The following is a 19,057-nucleotide window of genomic DNA, read 5'->3' as shown; positions in this document are numbered from 1 at the left end:
AACTATTTGTAATGAGGGCCCAGTCCTGGGAACAAGTATAAAGGATCCCTGTGGATGCTTGAGATGTTTGCTTTTAAAGAAGTGAATGATATTATAAATTAATAATAGTGTTTTGTCCTTCATTTTCTTTCTTTTTTTATTTAGGTTTTTGCAAGGAAAATGGGGTTAAGTGGCTTGCCCAAGGCCACACAGCTAGGTTAATTATTAAGTGTCTGAGGCTGGATTTGAACTCAGGTACTCCTGACTCCAGGGCCAGTGCTCCATCTGCTGCGCCACCTAGCCACCCCTGTCCTTTATTTTATTTATTTATTTTTTTAGGTTTTTGCAAGGCAAATGGGGTTAAGTGGCTTGCCCAAGGCCACACAGCTAGGTAATTATTAAGTGTCTGAGACCGGATTTGAACCCAGGTACTCCTGACTCCAGGGCTGGTGCTTTATCCACTGCACCATCTAGCTGCCCAAACTTTTGTTTTAGTTTTTTTGTAAGGCAATGGGGTTAAGTGACTTGCCGAAGGCCACACACCTGGGTAATTATTAAGTGTCTGAGGCCAGATTTGAACTCAGGTACTATTGACTCCAGGGCTGGTGCTTTATCCACTGTGCCCCTGTCCTTTATTTTCAAAGACCACAACATCAGGGAGGTGATGCCATGACAAGCACATGAATTAGATTAGTGATGGGGTGCTGTGCTAAGTCACCAGTCTCACTTTCTGCTCCAGAGTCATCTGAGTTCAGTGGCCAGAAATGGTTGACTGAAGATGGCCCTGGGTTTGAGGCAGTCAAGGTTAAGTTACTTGCCCAAGTTCACACAGCTAGTAAGTGACAAATGGCTGAGACTGGATTCAAACACCTGTCCTCCTGAATCTAAGGCCAGTGCTCTATCCACTGAACCACCTAGATGCCCTTATAATGATATAAAATGGAAGGGTTCAGAGTATACCATATATTATCAGATTATTTCCTATTCATGTATTGCATGGAATGTCCCAAATGCACTGAATAAAATAATTACCTGGTGGTAATCATGATAAAGGGGGCTTTTAGCCTCCAGGTGAGAAGAAAGATGGTTAACATGAAACCATGAGAATATGCTATACATTTTTCTGCCCATTTTGTTGCTTCTCTCCTCTTCTTAGGTGAAGGAATGTTGGAGTAGACCAGACTATGACCTTGAGTTTCAGAGTCAGAAAAGCAAGGAGAATTTGCCAGCAGCCCTAGCTACCCAAGAGATGAATGGTTTGATGACCTAGGCCAGAAGTGGATTCTGAGCATCTGAGATACTGCATACCATGAGTAAGGGGATAACTTGTCCATTAGTCGCTGCACTGGGAAGAGATCCAACTGGGGAAAGAATATTTGTAACTATCATTTGGAGTCTGAGTCTGTTCTTCCTCTTAGACCAAGGCATTGAGGAGAGTGTGTGATCCAGTTTAGTGTTTGCTTTATCTTTTCAGTATATATTCTTAGTAATCACTAATATAGACAACATGAGGAGACTATCTGGTATTGGATCTTTAAAATCTGGGGGGGGGGAAATACAAAGAAATTACAGTCTGAGCTGAAACCTTTAGGAAGACATTCCCCAAATCCCTTGGGTCACTGGATGCAACAATGACAGTGGGTGTTGGGATAACGAACACCAGTCTTATATAAGCTATGCTTAGGAAAAAAGCACATGGCAGAGTAAGGCAAAATATAAGCTCTTCCAACCAGGTGTCTCCTCACATCCAGGGAGACAAGAGATTTTGTTCCTGGCAGGAATGCATAACAAAGAAGTGGCACAGTGGATAGAGCACAGCCTTGGAGTCAGGAGTAACTGAGTTCAAATACAGCCTCAGACACTTAATAATTACCTAGCTGTGTGGCCTTGGGCAAGCCACTTAACGCCATTGCCTTGAAAAACTAAAAAAAAAACAAAGACAGAAACAGTAGTGGGAGTGTGTGGGGGGGGAAGTTAGGTCATTGACTCCACCAAGTCAAAGAAGGCCATTGACAGAAGAATTGAAAACAACAGATCCTTTACAATTATAATAATGAAGTCTTAAGAATGTGTAAGATCAAAGGAACCTAAATTAGGGAAAGAATAAACTAGTACACACCATTTAAGCAGTCAGGGACCTTGAGGGTCTTTCATGGTTGGGCTCTCCTTAAAGGAATACAAAACTTCCTCACATCCAGGGCCATCCCCAGCTGTCCTGATCCATATCCAGCCACTGGACCCAGATGGCTCTGGAGGAGAAAGTGAGACTGATGACTTAGCACAGCATGCCTCACTCAAATCCCATTTGTGCTTGTCCTGGCATCACCTACCTGATGTAATAGCCTTTTTAAAGGACAAACAACAAGGGAGTGATTCCTCTACTAGAATGTAAGCAAGGATTCTTTTTACCTTTTGTTTGGTACCCAGTGCATGAGATGTAAGAGCTTAATAAATGTGATTATTCCATCTTTTATTTCTTGACAATCTCATAGCCAAATTCCTATAAAAAGTCTCCATTTCTTTTCAGTCTCACTTCTCAACCAACCTTGCTCAACTAAAATAGTTCCCTCCAGAGTTATCACTTAACTGTCACATTTGATCATCTCAACCTTTTGGACTTTTCTGCAATATTTTGAATTGTTAACCACCTTCTCCTGTATCTCTGAGATTTTGTGACACTAATTCTCTCTTGGTTTGTCTCCCACCTGCCTGATACCCTCGGCTTACAGGGTTATATTGTCTTGATAGCTACAGAATCTCCGAGTTATGCATCTCCAACTGCTTATTGGTCATTTAAAACCAAATATCCTGTTGAAATTTCAAATGCATGTCCCAAACCAAATTTATCTTCTCTCCCCCTTCCCCTAATCTACTCTTTTTCTGAACTTCCCTATTTCTTTCATCACTCTTCTGGTCACCTAGGTTTGAAACCTGAGTCATTTTCTATTCTTCCTCACCCTACCTATAATTGTTTGACAAATTTGTTTTATCTCATTATCTCTTGGTGGTGCAGTGGATAAAGCACCAGCCCTGGAGTCAGGAGTACCTGGGTTCAAATCCGGTCTCAGACACTTGATAATTACCTAGCTGTGTGGCCTTGGGCAAGCCACTTAACCCCATTTGCCTTGCAAATAAAAAAACCCTAAAAAAAATATCTCTTGGATCCCTCTCCTCTCCACTTAAAGAAAATACTACTCTAGTAGTATTCTTAAATTTTCAAAAGGCCTTCTCAAACTTTTGCAATAGCCTTTAAAATAAATGCATTTTAAAAATATTTTGTTTCTTATATCATAATAGTATCTCTTCTCCCTCCCAGGGAGTCATCTCACATGGCAAATAGTACTTTTCTAGATAAAAAAAAATTCAACACAACTGATCAATACAATGAAAAAAGTGTCAATCTATCACCTCCACAAAAAGATTCTTTGTGCTATTTTCTCATAACTTTGATGTGTTATATTTTATTTACTTTTCATTTTTTTGTGTGAAGTTACTTTCATTTACATTACTGTAGTCTCTGTATATATTGTTTTCTTGGTTCTGCTTTTTATCATTTCATACAGGTCTTTCCATGCTTCTTTGAATTTATCACACGCATCATTTCTTTTACACTAACATACCAGTTTTAGTCATTACTCAAATTGATGTTAGTTTGTTTATAATTTTTAATTATCACAAAAAGTGCTGCTAGAAATATTTTGGAGTATAAGGAACTTTTTTTTTCTTGGTTACCTTGGAGTATAAGCCCCAGTAATGGAGCCTCTATTTCAAAGGATATGGACATTTTAGTGACTTTATTTGCACATTACTTTCCATACTAAAATATATGTGCTTATTTTTCCACAATCCTTCTAGTATTTCCATTTTTTCTGGTCATTTTTTTTGCAAGTTAGCAGGTGGAAAATAGCCTATTTGGATATACTTGTCTCAAGTCTCAACCCTCTCCAATCCATCCTCCCACATAACTACCAAAGCATTCCTAAAGCATGTTTGACTAAATCATTCCCTTACTCAAACCCCAATGGTTCTCTAGTGCCCCTATGATCAAATATAAACTCCTGTTTGGCAGTTAAAGCCAAATTCTGGCTCCAAATTCCCCTTTTGGGCTTCTGTTAATCTCCTTCATACACTCTTCATATCAGTTGGCTTTTTTAAAATGTTTTTTCACACAGCACACCTCTCAATTGATGCCAATATTTAGGCTATTCTCTGTGTCTAAGAATGTATTCTCTCCAAACCAATTCTTAGAACCTCTAGGATTTTCCAGAGCATCCAATCCAGTATTCTTCAAAAGTCACCCCCTATATATTGCTTTTCTTTTTCTTATAGCTGTCTAGTACTTTCCTCTAAAAAATGATCTTGAATTTATTTTATATCTCATATAGGCATGGCTCTCTTAAAAGAGGGAAAGCTTCCATAAGACAGACTTAAATTTTTGTCTTTGCAGCCCCAGAGCCTAGCATAGTGGCTGGTATATAGAAGTAACTTAATACTTGCTGACTGGTCAGTTGAAGCTGAAATCAATTATTGCTGCAAGAGGAAAGATGTAAATAGGTGGTGAATTCAAATGCAAACCAAGTCAAGCTGTAGGAGATGCATACACCACTGCCCAGACATCAGTAAAATCTAAGCAGTACTCATGCTATTCTTGGAATGATTTCCTCTGCCCATTACATACTTTTCCCCAATTGACTGGGTCAAAATCTTTTAAGTCATCTTCAACTCTTTCCTTCATTTTAATACTTGAATCAGCACTACTGATTCTTCTTTCGATTTTTCTGGCACTTGGTCCATCTCCATTTCTGCAGCTAGCACCCTAAGCACCTTATTCCCATACACCTGAAATCAAAGAACTTCAGAGTTGAAAGGATACTCAGTGGCCATATAGGCCAACCCACACCTCCCAAAAGAATCCTTACTCACATAACCAATGACTATCTAGTCTCCACCTGAAAAACCTCACTTTCTTTAATTCAACTCTTCCCCTCTCCCCCTGCCTCCCAAATTAACATCAAATCTAAATCTGCCTCAGCAACTTCAACCCCCCTGCTCATTTGTCCTCTGGGGCAAAAATGAACATGTCTTATTCTTCTCCAATGTAATTGCCTTTTAGTTAGTACTATAATGTATTTTCAGACTACATAATTCCTTTAACCACTCTTCATATGATATAAACTTTTCTTCATCATCCCTGGTTGTCTTCATCTGAAACTTTTCAATGTCTGTAAAGTGGGATGCCCAGAAAATCCATGAAGATATCACTAAATGATAGGTACATAATGTTTTGTTAATTCAGTTTTGGACTAACCCACTGTCACTCAATAGTAGTTTCCTGAGTGAAGGGAACATTGGACAGATGAGGGAAGGTGCTCTGACCATGAGCTAATGTTCAAACCATAAGAGGAGGTGGTAGGTCTAAGCAGCTAGGAGAATGTTAGAGCACTGGAAACTCTTATTGGGAGAAAATCAAAAGCATCAAACCCAACTTCTGCCAACTTGATTTCTCTGCCCAAGACTGACCCAGTGTCTAATCACTGGTCAGTGTTGGAAGGACAAAAAGTTACAGGATGACTTAATGGAAGGAGTGAATTTAGTCGGATATGAATTCAAGTTCCACATTCACCAACCAAACTTGGAAAGGGCAATTTTCCTAAAGGAGAAAAAAAATCTAAGTTGTTAGAGAAAGTATCAGTATTCTCTAGTTGTTTCCTCTTCTATCTTCTTTCCATAAAAGCCATTAGATAAAACAGTTCCATGATGTCCGGTCACATTCACGAAACTTCATTTCTTAAATTCTCTCTCCATTTTTAAGATCCAACAGAGTCCATCTTAATGGGCCAACTTTATCTTCCATACCTTCTTAGTACTGTGCTCTTCCCATCCTCTCACGAATTACCCACATTCAATTCCCCTGGCTTTTTGGTTCTTCTTCTTCTTTTGATAATTTGCTTTGCTCTCCTCCCTTATCTAAACATTACTCATATTTTTTTTTAAGACCTTCACAGGACCTCATTTTCCTTCTTTTTGAACTCTGTATTTAGAGTTATGGGCTTTGTGGCCTCTCTCCTTGATAGACCACTTATCCTGACCAAACTAGCGGTTTACAAGCAACAAGGCTCTTTCCTGGTTTGAGTTGCTGAAAAGCAAAGCTCACACAATGATACTTTCTTTTTGCTGCTTCAACTGCTAAGGGATCACTTAAGAGAGACAACAGCAAGGATAACTATGAGGAACTGGAAAATAGCTGCTAAGAAATAAGAACAGACATCAGGCAGAAGTGTATGTGAAATACCAGTGTTTATTTGTTGGCACAAGATTACAACCTACAATTCCAATGCCTTTCCCTCACACAGAACTCAAGTTGAAGGAAACTGATTAACATATAAAGGAACTGCACAGTTAGACTATGGAAGGATTATTAAACATTTTAGGCAGAAAAGCTGTGCGTGTGCGTGCGTGTGTGTGTGTGTGTGTATGAATATGTATAAGCACACACTGTTCAGTTTGCAACTGGCCTTCATGATCTTTCTTATCCAGCCCTATTTCTACAACTTGAATACTAATGTTGCCAGCAAATAACAAGCATAAGACAAGGGTGGGGTGGGGGTGGGCAGGGAACAAGGATAGAATGCAAACACCACTACCAGACATCAGCAAAGTCTATATGAGATCTGGAAAAAAAATTTGAAAAAAAGAAAAAAAATCCTGCAATTTTCTCCATATCCATCTTTCCTTAAAAATTCTGTTAAAATTCTGTAAGTAGAGAACAAGAAGACTAAGAGAGATGGATACCCAGAAAGTTCATCTCACTCTTGTATTATGAAGGTTATTTTGGGAAAGTGTGAATGAGGAAGGATGGGAAAAAAAGAAGTTAAAAACCACAATTCCAATAAAACCATAATCAGTAATAAAGAGTATGAGGTATAGGGAATACAATTCTTTGGCCCCTGAAGAACCCTGCAGTTGTTTCTCTGCTTCCACAGTCTAATGACTTCTCCCTATGGATCATTTGTTCAATGTTCCTCTCTTAGAAGTAATTGAGATTATAAATTTTAAACTGTTCTTTTCACAGATGTAAAACATACACTTATCACAAAGAGGTTTTTGCATTCTCTGGTCCAGAGGATGGTTAGACACGTCCCAAGTCCACAAGAGCAATAACTCCCTTCCCCATGATGTGTCATGAGCCTTGTGGGGTTAGAACAGAGGTTCTTACAAGCTTCAAGAACTTTTGAGGGCTGGTTTCTAGATGAGGAAGCCTTGAATTTTGATATTTGGTTTTGGAATAACTACTTAATTTAGGCTGTTTTTGGTTCAACAGTGTCCTTTCACTAAAACAGAGTAAGGATTATAAAATGTTTTCTTTTTGCCCTTTTTTGGGGGGGAGAAAAAAAAAAGAACAAAATTTAATGTTTTGCTTCTTTACCCCCACCTGGGATTTCCTGTAAATATTCATTCATATTTGTCCAAAAAGTAAATGTGCCCTTTATATTGGGCCATTTCACCTTTGAGGGAATGCTACAATGGAGAAAAGTGGGACTGGCATTCCTAAATTCACTTTAACCCCCCCCCCAAAAAAAAACCCTAGTATTACATTCCAAGTGACGACTTGTATCATCCACAATCACAAGTATTCTATTGCAGAGAAGCTATTCCAGAGACAGCAACCTGTTTGGAAAGATCACACATTACTATTAAACATGCAATTTGACATTTGGTTTTCAATACTTCATGCTTATTCTTTACAAAAGGCCATCAATGGTGATAGAAGACAACATATTTGAAATAAAAGATTGGCTGGCATTTGCAGGATAAGGTATTAATTTGTTGTCATTTTTGTACCTCTTACAAGAATGTGAGAAATTCTTGCATAAAACAGACTTCACTTTCGCTTTAAGTTTTCAACATCCTCAAATATTCTCAGTCATTACCTCAAACAAAAGACAATCTGATCTATACTATTAGGTCATCTTTTTCTAAATACATGCCAACTATGATAACCTTGGGAATTCAACCTATTCAACTGAGTAAGAGCCTACAAATAATTCCTGTTTAGAGAAAGCAAACCTTAACAGGCATATCTCCCAGAAATTATGCTCATCCCATACACATTTGAGGGTCCAGAACTTTTTTGATCACAAACCAGCTGTGAAATTTTCATATCATATAAAATGGACCCTGTATCTTTTACAAAGCTACATTCAAATCCTTTCCATTTCAAACAGGTTTCAAGCCCTTCCTCTATGCTACTAAGTGATACAATCTCATGCAGGTACTATACTCTACTGGGGCTAAAATTCATCATGTTTAAGTCCAGAGTAACATACATGGTAATAGATTTTCTAGTCCTTAAAGACTTAAAATGCTGTCTTCTATCCCAAATCATTCCTAATTCCTTGTCTCCCCCCCCACTCCCATCACTCACATTAGCAAAATTTTCCAAAAGATGTACTAAACTAACACTGTATATTCCTTGGACACCCAGGTTACAGAGAAAAATCAGCTTTATACTTTGGACAGAAAGTATACAATTCAGTACTGAGGATACAGTGAAAAGAATTCTGTTGTAGGATACTGAGCTGGACAGGACTATATGAACCCCAGTCAACACCTTCTGGAAAAGGAACCCTTTAGCATTCCACCTGTTGGGCAAAAGTTGCTCCAAGCACTTTGCTGAGGAAAGATTCTCACTGGGATTATTTCCAGTATGGGCAATGTCACTAGATAAATTAAGTCACCACATCCTGAGCTCCAGGAATAACAGACCTCAGAAAATAGTGTGGTTTGAAGTCCCAGTACTTCTTTTCTTTAAAGAAATTCCAGAGGCTTTCATAGAGACTCAAGTATACTTCCTTCCTGGCCCAATTCTTAATTCTGCTTAAATTGTTGCCAGAAGCACACCTGGCAAATAAATGATCCTTTGAGAACATGTTAAACTATTAAGCTGTGATAAGCATTCTTGGCTCTAGGTACATATACAGAGATTATGATCAGTTCAACTAATCTGGAATTCAATACCTAGATAAATGCTTAGCTGAACTCAAGTATTGTTCTCAACAGAATAAATGTCATGGGTAATGTCTATCAACAATCAGCACATGAATAGTTTGTACTGATATTTTTGCTCCCCAACCTCACATTTTTTGTTTTTTAATTGATAGTTTTCTCTCTGCATTTACTGTGATTAGTTTATTAAAAGATATTTGAAAAGCTCAGCAAAATAAAATTATAGCATCTACCTTACACTCTTTTGTATTTAAAGCTAATTAAAACATACATACAAGTTGAAAGTGAATCAGAAGATGGTAGACTAGGAATTGCATCATACAGGTAACTTAAAATAACCTTTTTTTTTAAAAGTTCTCTTTTTAGAAGAATCCCCTCCAGTATCAAGTAATGGATTTCTGAGTTGGAATTGATTGGTCCTGACTCATACAAATAATTCTACTTTTTTAAAATTCTAATCAAATCAGTGTTAATAATGGTAGCCCCCAATCTTCAAACTAAATGGTTATTTTGCAAGAGGTTGATATTCTAATAATATGGATCTAAAGCCACTACAAGGTTCTTTTCTTTAAAGTAGGATGGGGTGAATTTAATGTTTTGCATTTGTGCCTTCTCATTGGGAAAAGCATGATTTTGCCAGATTTGAAAAGACCAAATTTCCAGGAAGGTTCTGGGATAAAGAAAATGGTTAATCTTTTTTTTAAAAAAATCAAATACATCTGTCCAAAAATTTAAACAGCATTGAAAGGCCAACTGATAGAATTAAAGGGTGTCAGTCTCCAGGAGGAAATGAGATTTCTGATTCCACCAATTAGACCCTGATAGAAACAAGCTATCAAGTTTTTTTCTTCTCCTTTAAACACACACACACACACACACACACACACATATATATGTATATGTGTATATATATATATATGTATGTGTATATATATATACCATAATCAGCATTCTGTTATTTTACATCTGAGAAGGGGCACTCAGAAAAAGGAAAGACATTCAGAGGCCTCTCTGGATTCCAAGAGCTTATTTCAAGATCAGAGAAGTAACTGCCAAACAAGACCCATATCGTTCCTTAGATTTCTTCTCCATATGCTTTTTATCTGAGAGCACTGGAGCCCAACTTTGGAAGATTTTTCCCTTCTATAATTTCCAAGTCTCACATGCCTTTCTGGGGCAAGTCTGATCTCTGGGTGGTTTGCAGAATGTCAATGTGGTTAGGCAGAGTGACAAAACTATGTGAATTGCAAGCAGTCTCTTGCTTTTTTTGAAATTATAAAAAGAGGGGGAAGAGGAGACACACCAAAATATTTGATTTCTATATCTTTAAATAAAAATCATTTCACAGCTAGATTTCTGAAATACAATTGCTTGAGTTAATTATCCTGTACTCCAGCTTATTTTCTTGTTGCAGGTTATTTGCTGAAATGTAAATGGAATCCAAACAAGAGGACATTACTCATTATACCACATATTCATTCAGTCCTTTCCCACCACAAACACATACGTGCACACACATGGAAAAATTTGTTACTATGTGAATTACTAAATATTCTATTGCACATACTAAGTATATTCTCAGTTCAGGCTTCAAAAACACTAGGGAAGTATTCAAAGACCATAATGCTAGGAACACATTATGGTTGTGAAATCTTTATTAATTAAAAAAAAATAAACATGGCTCAGAATAAATTGATTTAAAGGGAAAGGAAGTGGGGAAAACTGTTATTCAGATCTCAACAGAGGCATGAACACATTAAATAGGAATTAAAAATGTTTCAGTACAGAAAACAGAATACATACTAGGATCTAAAAGCTGCCTATGGTGGCCCTCTATTTAAGAAGGTGAAAAGACTTGAGCAACAACTTTTACCTAGAGGATAGAGAGCAGAGGAAGAAAAGTATTACATAACTTCCCCCGCTTCCTTATAAACCACAAAGACTAAAATATTTTTTCTTCTAAGTACAAGATTCTAGCATGGGCTATGAGTCAACTTCTAACATTATAAAAGAAAACATTTCTTCATTATGGAGGAACTTGACTGTGTAGAAACAGGATTGCAAAGCTCCTGCAAAATAATCCTCAAGTATATTCATTCTACTTCCACAAAAGTGTTTTCTAGCCATGGACTTTGGAGTAGAGAAGGAAGGCCACAGAGAGCACAAATAGAAGTAATGGGCTGTGCAGCACATGTGAGGTGACCCAAGAAATAGTGCAGAACAACTACTCTAAAATTTGAAAAACTGAAGTATTTCAAGTTGATGTTGTTTCTCCCTTATCACACACAAACACATTCAATCTCTCTCTCTCTCTCTCTCTCTCTCTCTCTCTCTCTTCCAAGAAAGGTGGGATAGTTCTGTTGGCATCCAATGAATGAAGTCTCAGACCCAATCAGAAGCTTTAGCAAATGGCTGCAATCTTTATAAACCTTTAAGAGAACATAAATTTTGAGAAAATTTTTTAAAGAAAAAAAAGTCACCCAATTTTTACCCTTTTCTAGAGGGTATTCACTAATAGACACAAAGTACATGGTTCCGAAAATATAAACAAAATTAAGAGGTTATATTCTTCTTAAATATTATGTGGATGGTTTGTGTATATGTATGCATTTTTTGTTTCTCATTTTCTTTGGGGAAATGGAGCTCTGGAAGTTAAAGGTCAACATATCCATCTATCAAATCAACCACCTATTCCATCTTACAAGAGATGTCTAATACATACTAGAAAAGACAAGAATGAAATTTGTGATACAGAAAGGAAAAACAAAACCTTCACTTACTCAAAGTCTGTTGTAAAAACACACTAATTTTAACTATGGTACTGGATAAAGCTTCTGTTTTTAGTTAAGAGTTTATCAGCAAGTCCCTCTAGCTAGGGGCATTAATAGCATTGATTCATGCCACATTAAAATACTTCCTTGGCACAATTGATTTTCCTGACCCAAACAAATAAACCATCAGAAATTATTAATATTATTCTGCCTTTACATTTTGAACTTAACAAATAGTAACATTTTAAAAATGTTATTAAAACATCCCTTTAAAATAAGCCATGACATCAATATCAAAACTTCAGTGGCTTTTTCAGGAGTATCAGTTGTTTTCCTGTACAGGATTTTCAAGACAAAAATGTATCAGGGAGGCAATAGTAAATGGCTATGCTCTTGGGATGCCAGTTAAGACTTGGATGATTCAATTTTTTTTTGTGTTTCTTCACTTTTTGGTGCAGGAATTTGGAGTGTTTTAAAGTAGGGGGTGGGCTTAAAAAAAGATGGTATGTTCATTTTTAAATAGTCACAAGGAGAATGAGTTCAACATTTGGAAATCAACATGTAATGCTCTATTTCAAATCACTGGAAATCTTGGAGCCATGTATACAAAACTACTTTATTAGTATGGGATTACTATATTCTGACAAAAATACTAGTATTATTTTTTGGCCCTGAAGTTCAAAAGCTTAGCTTTGCTCTGATTTTTCTGTCTTCAAGCTTCTAAAACCGGCTCCCTTCTTCTCCAGAGTCAGGCACTAAATAAAACTACCAGACTTATTTGTTCCTTTTAGTAGTGGGAGGGAAGAAAAAAACTTTTTTGAAAGTCTAAGTATTTATTAGAATTATTTTAAATAAGAGTTTTGCAGATTTAATTTCACATCTTGGCTATGTTTTGACAAAGGAGATGCTACTAAGAACCTAGCAACAACCTCCTGTCCCAAGCCAGGGATTAACTAATGCCCTGCTCCCGCCCATCCCCCAAACTCACAACCATTTCCTTTTTATTTCCCAACTAAACAAACACAGTTGGCAAATACAGTATGAAACATCAATAAACCAACAAAAGAGTTTAAAGTGTGCCAATACATTATGAAGCTATTCTAATAAATGATTAAGAGTCCTCTACACTAATACTTCTGGGCAGAAGTTGTACCTTTCATATTCACACAGCAAAAGACAATTTAATATTCTGAGCATGCTCATGGTAAAATTCTAAGTGCCACTACGCCACAAACACAATAGAAAGCACATGAATTTTCTCCTCTTGTGCTTCGTTTTGGGGACACAATACAGCTGCCCTAGCACAGAAGAGGAGCATGTGCAGCTACAGTGAGAAGCAGTCAGATGCTTTAGCACAAATATAATATCCAGTTCAGCACATAAGGCAAAAGGACAAAAAAAGAGAGAGATCAACTACAAGTAGAGTTATGGAAAGAACGTCAAACTGGCAGAAAGAATTGGCATTGACTATTCCAGTTCTTTATAGATTTTAATCTGAAGACTCCACTTCCAATCCCCACTGTCATCAGGGCAGGCTGAGAGTCAATTCTATTGTTCTTTCACTGCATCTAGACTGGGGTCACTTGTTCCTCCTGCTTGGGTACTAAAAAGAAGTAAAGTGTTCTTCATGTTTTCTTCTGACAGACAGCAATGCCAACTTAGACGACAGAAAAGTTGTGAATACCAGGGGCAGTCTGAAGGCCACCCAACTCTTTCCTCACTCAGGTCATTACAGCATATGACCAAGGATGGGAAAGTTAAAGAATGAACAGGAAAACTGGTCTAGGACTGTCAAAAAAAGTAAAATTAACCCCACTAGGCAGGTTACTTAAGAAACTCTTTTCTCTTCTGGAGTACTCCAAGTGAAAGAAACCATGCAAAATTAGACTCTTAAGTGTGTCCTTCTACAATCATTTATTTACATATTATATGTCATTATATAATGTGTATATAAATGTATCATGCACTGAATGTGACCAACCTGCAGGTCTGAACAGCACATTACAGGACAGACTCCTGGAAGAGATAGCCTAGCATCAGCATCTTTTAGTTATATATATATAGATAGATATAGATATATATATCTATATCTATCTATCTATCTATATATATATATATATTAAAAAAAAAAAGAGGAAAATGTCTGACCAGGATGGGAATTGGACAGATAGGAACACTTCAGAGTATAAAGCAGAGGAGAAGCTGCCCGTCTCTCTTTAGAGGGTAGATGTGGTACTAAGGGAAAGGACACATCATGCACAAAATATACTTTACAAAATACATACCCATCCCACCCCTAGCCTGCAAAAAGAGGATTTTTTAGAAAAAGAAAAAAGAAGTAAGAAAAAAAAAGCTCCACTGAATATCAAACAGCAACATTATCAAAGAACACTTCCTCTGTTTCAGGTTGCTGCCCATGCCTTCTTTGAAAGAGAAGGCATGTGAAGAGAGGGGGAAAAGAATCAGGGAGAGGGAAGGAGATCTGGATTTCAGACTATTTTCCAATTTCTGTTTTTCTTGGGAGGATGTCTTCAGTCATCTAATGTCTGGCACCGAGCTCTGACTGGTAACCGAGTATGTAGTACCCATAACTACAGTGCCATTGTTTGCCAGGCAGCCTTGCTTCAAGGTTTCAAAGTATGAGGCCTGAACGGGTTTGTGATGCTGCAGCACTTTTATGGCATCTTCTATTTTAAACCAATTCCTTTTCCTTCCTGTTGGGGGTAGAAAGAGTGATAGGAGTATTAGGGAAGCAAGGAAAAACTCATTCTATAGCTAGTCTAGAGAGGAAGAGTTTAGCATTAAAGTATTGACAGGTTAAGAGAACCACATAGATGACCTACCCTGAATATTTCTCCCTGATACTATTTAACAAAAAGTAAAAGAAGACTCCCAACAAGGAACAAAATAAGAGGGGAAAAATAGTTCAGTTAAGCAAACCAATAATAACAAAAAAAATCTAACTTCATATATTGGGAAGGAGGTGACAGAAAAACAAAAGATACCAATAAAAATGATTTAAAAAAACAATTATTTAAGTATTATAATTCTAAGGCAGTACTATTTATTCAAGTCAGAAGTAAAATTAATGACACCATGCTATTATAGCTCATAAGAGTACCCATATGTTATCTTTGGGGCTCCATATACCATACTTAGAAGAACTGATGCTGGGCAAAAAGAGAAGAACTAAGAGAACATTGCTCCAACAATGCTGTAAGTACAAACTACAAGTCCAGGGGACTGATGATGCAGTATGCAATGCAGAATGAGACATGTATTTCTTAAGAGATGGACAATATAGGAATTTGTTTCACCTAACTATGTATATTTATTAATAAAAGGTTTTGGCTATCCTTTTTAAACTGGAAATTATATATTAATAAAGTATAGTAACACTGGCACTTGAACTCACATGTTTACTATATATTTCTTTCTTTTTTTTAAGGTTTTTTGCATTTGCAAGGCAAATGGGGTTAAGTGGCTTTCCCAAGGCCACACAGCTAGGTAATTATTAAGTGTCTGAGGTCAGATTTGAACCCAGGTACTCCTGACTCCAAGGCCGGTGCTTTATCCACTACACCACCTAGCCGGCCCTGTATATTTTTTCTGAGAAATAGTATGGCATCATGGATAGAGATCAACCCTACTTTTGGGAGATAATAGCTTACATGACCTCAGTCAATTAAATGCTCAAGTCCCCTAGCTAACTTCTCCAGACCCTAAGATTCAGATAAAGTATTGAAGTGATTTAGTAAAAAGTGTTTCCTCATCCAAAAGGTCCCTATACTAGTGAAATTAATTGTGGCTCTATTTCATGGGCAATTCTAGTTTATTATTTGTCCATCATTTGGGCAAAGCAAACAATCTGGCAGTTTTTTTTGGCAAGTGAGTAACCAAAAGTGAAATTATACAAATATGACTTAAAACAGAAAAGTTGGCAATGCTTTTCTGATGGTACTTCCACTTGAATATATATATATCTGTCTCCAGAGGTGATTTGTTAAATCAATGATCCTTTTAATTGCTTATACACAGAATTCTGACTTTGTAAAAAGGGCTTAAACATCAGAAGTCAGAGGAATGGGGCTCAAATCCCGATTCTGGTACAAAACAAAATAAAAAACCTTCCTAATAATAATTTTGTTTTCCAAAGAAATAAAAAGTATGTCAGAAGTTAAACAATACAAATATTAAATACTGAGTCATTTTTTCTTCCTTTTCTTTCAGAAAAAGGTGTGATTTTATAAATAAATTCAATATACCCTTCCTGTCTTGTTTATGCTTTTTTTTAACTGACAGGTTTTGAGGAGATAAGGGAAAGCAAGAAGGGAATTTTAGTTTAATTAAAATAAATCCTAAAATTCTCACTTTCTCAAATTCAAAAGTTTATGGGTTCTTCCCTCTCTTTGCTTTCAACAACTTTCCCATTTAAAAAAAATAATTCATGATACTTCTGAGATGTAATAGCTAATAAAGTAAGAATACAAGGGGTACCTGTTGTGGTGTTACTTAGAAAATCATTTCTGAACACACAACAGTACAGATAACTTACCAATATTAACTGAGTCCTCCCAGTCTTCCAACACTTCTGTGACAATAAGCACATAGACGTAAGTTCTGTGCTTTCTTTCCTGGTTCTGAAGAAGAAGGGAAAATGAACAGAGAACATGCTTTATCCGACAGCTGATAAAAAATAAAGCAAACTTATGTGTCTCTGTTGAGGATACCTGAACAAAAGGATTCTTGTACTTTCTTATCTTCTAAAAATCAGTCTATAGGTTTCACTGAATATAAGATAGGATATTTGGCTAAGTTAAAGTTCATACTCCTTCCCCCTCCCCCAGCCAAAACTACCACCTCAAAAACTCCAAAAGGTCCTATATAATTATAGTCAGCTGAAACACTAGGTGAAGAGAATGAGGTCAATGCCAAAATGATCCAAGAATAAGAGGACGAGGATATTTTCCCTATAGACTTTATCACTCAACTCTGTTATTTTACTCATTATTCTTTTTGGGCCAGCTTCACCAAATAGTCACCTCAACACCTTTTGTTTCCTCTTCATCATTAAAGAAAAGTGGGCTATGCTTACTTAGGATGATGACTAAATGATGTGCAGATGCTACTTGGAGACTACAGAATGGATTACAACACCTTAGAAGGTGCTTGGATTTCTTTGACAAAGGAGAGGTGCACTTGTTGCCTATTCTTGTTCAGGTATGGTCCTGAGGCTCATTCCAACTATGAAATTTATTATTCTCTGCTTTCACTGGCTCTGGGAATATAATCTCTCAAACTGGTCTATCTGCTATTTTACTCACCAGATTGACGTATCATTTTCCCACTTTGTACCTCTGCACGGGTTTTCTCACCTGTCTCTAATAAACCTACTCATTTCTGTCTCTCAGAATCCTGAGCTTTATTCAAGATTCAGTTCTAGGACAATATAGAAAAATTTGCCTGATCTCTTTAGTCATTAGGGCTTTCTCTCACCAAATACCATGTATTAATACTTACCTGCATAACGATTCCTATCTCCCTGCCTCCCTACATTTAAACTCCTTGATGGCAGAGATCATTATGTTCATGTCTTTATACCCCCAGGATATCTAGCATAGTGTTTTGCAAACAGTAAATGTTTAATAAAAGTTTGCTAATAGAATTGAACCAGTGTCTATTTTTCATTGTATCTGCTTTATTCACTTTTTCAATTCTACTAGACATATTTCAACCGAAATGACACCTGAATGGGAATAACAATTCCACTTAAAAGTACCTCATTAGATCAATGTATAACATGGAACCAATGTAAATACTAACAGAATACCTTCTGTGGGGGGGTGGAAAGCAAGAATGTGGGAAAAATTGTAAAACTCAAAATAAATAAAATCTTTTCTTTAAAAAAAATACCTCATTATCCTGAAGAAAATGAATATCAGAATACAGATTTAATAAGCTCAAAGACTCTAAGCAGCAAGGCTATGAACTGAAAATAAAAACTGCTGGGAGAACTACAAAACATTCTGGCAGAAATTAAGGTTTAGATTAACATCTCACATCATAAACCAAGACAAATTCCAAATGGATACATTACCTACACATAAAAGGTAATTAAAATTAAGAAAATCAAAGTAAGAAAGTCTACTTCAGGTAAAGAAAGAATTTATGACCAAGAAGAAAAGGACAGTTAAGGAATATAAACTGAATAATTTTGATTACCAAAAAAAAAAGTTTTTATATGAACAAAACCAATGGAGTTAAAAAATTTGAAGGGAAATGTCTTGAAAACCTGGGATGGTTAAATGTCTTTAAAAAAAATTTCTCTAGGGCAGTTAGGTGGTGCAGTGGATAGAGCACCGGCCCTTGAGTCAGGAGTACCTGAGTTCAAATCCAACCTTAGGCAAGCCACTTAACACCACTGCCTTGCAAAAAAAACAAAAAACAAAAAAAACCCCTCTCTAATAAAAGTCTAATATTCAAGATTTCTAACAAACAGTTTCTAATATAACAGGACAAAAGTAATTCCCCAAGAGACAGTCAAAGGACATGCATGAACAGATGGTTTTTAAAGGAAGCAAAGCAATCAATCAACAGTCACATGAAAACATGCTTCAAAATCACTAATCAGATACTCATGTAGGAATGTTATCTCCAGGTCAGTGGTCCTACACAATTTTTTTTTTTAGGTTTTTGCAAGACAAACAGGGTTAAGTGGCTTTCCCAAGGCCACACAGCTAGGGAATTATTAAGTGTCTGAGACCGGATTTGAACCCAGGTACTCCTGACTCCAGGGCTGGTGCTTTATCCATTACGCCACCTAGCTGCCACCGAGTCCTACACAATTTAGGGACTGAGGATTTATTTCCAAATTGCTTTCTAGAATGTCTGGACCCATTCACAACTCCACCAACAGTACCTGTTTTTTAACATAGCAGTTCCAACAAGTTTTAATTTTCTTTCTGGTCAATTTTGATGGATAAAACCTCAGAGATGTTTTAAATTGCTTTTCTATAGTTATTAGTAGCATATGGATTATTTTTTTCATGTGACTATTGAATGTTTGAATTTATTTTTCCTTTGAAAAATGTCTGTTTATAGCTTTTGACCATATTTCTATTGGGGAAAGAATCTATCTTATATTTTTGAATCAGTTTCTTATAATCATAGAAATGAGAGCTTTATTAGAGAAATTTGCTACAAGGATCACCCCCATCCCCCACCCCTCCCAGTCACCTACTTTCCCTTCTAATGATAGCTTCACTGGTTTGTGTGCACAAAATCTTTTAAATAGTACATAT

At 36.6% G+C, this 19,057-nt stretch overlaps 1 protein-coding gene and 1 long non-coding RNA gene across 2 annotated transcripts in view; one reads left to right on the top strand and one right to left on the bottom strand.

Annotated features, from left to right (window-relative positions):
- Window positions 1-3,510, top strand: part of LOC141523375 (uncharacterized) — a 41,532-nt gene extending 38,022 nt beyond the window's left edge. Inside the window, exon 4 of the long non-coding RNA XR_012478470.1 lies at window positions 1,136-3,510. This is a non-coding gene — a long non-coding RNA (uncharacterized LOC141523375). The remainder of the gene's footprint in view (window positions 1-1,135) is intronic.
- A 2,747-nt stretch (window positions 3,511-6,257) lies between these two features.
- NUDT3 (nudix hydrolase 3) overlaps window positions 6,258-19,057 on the bottom strand; it is a 96,529-nt gene continuing 83,729 nt past the window's right edge. The window contains exons 4-5 of the mRNA XM_074236517.1: window positions 16,312-16,396; window positions 6,258-14,470 (exon numbers count right to left, since the gene is read on the bottom strand). Coding sequence (XP_074092618.1) covers window positions 14,292-14,470; window positions 16,312-16,396 — 264 coding nt within the window. The 3' untranslated portion in view covers window positions 6,258-14,291. The remainder of the gene's footprint in view (window positions 14,471-16,311; window positions 16,397-19,057) is intronic.

The sequence above is a fragment of the Macrotis lagotis genome, chromosome 5, assembly GCF_037893015.1.
Source record: "Macrotis lagotis isolate mMagLag1 chromosome 5, bilby.v1.9.chrom.fasta, whole genome shotgun sequence".
In the NCBI taxonomy this organism is placed as follows: Eukaryota; Metazoa; Chordata; class Mammalia; order Peramelemorphia; family Peramelidae; genus Macrotis; species Macrotis lagotis.
This window is presented reverse-complemented; position numbering and strand designations above follow the sequence as displayed.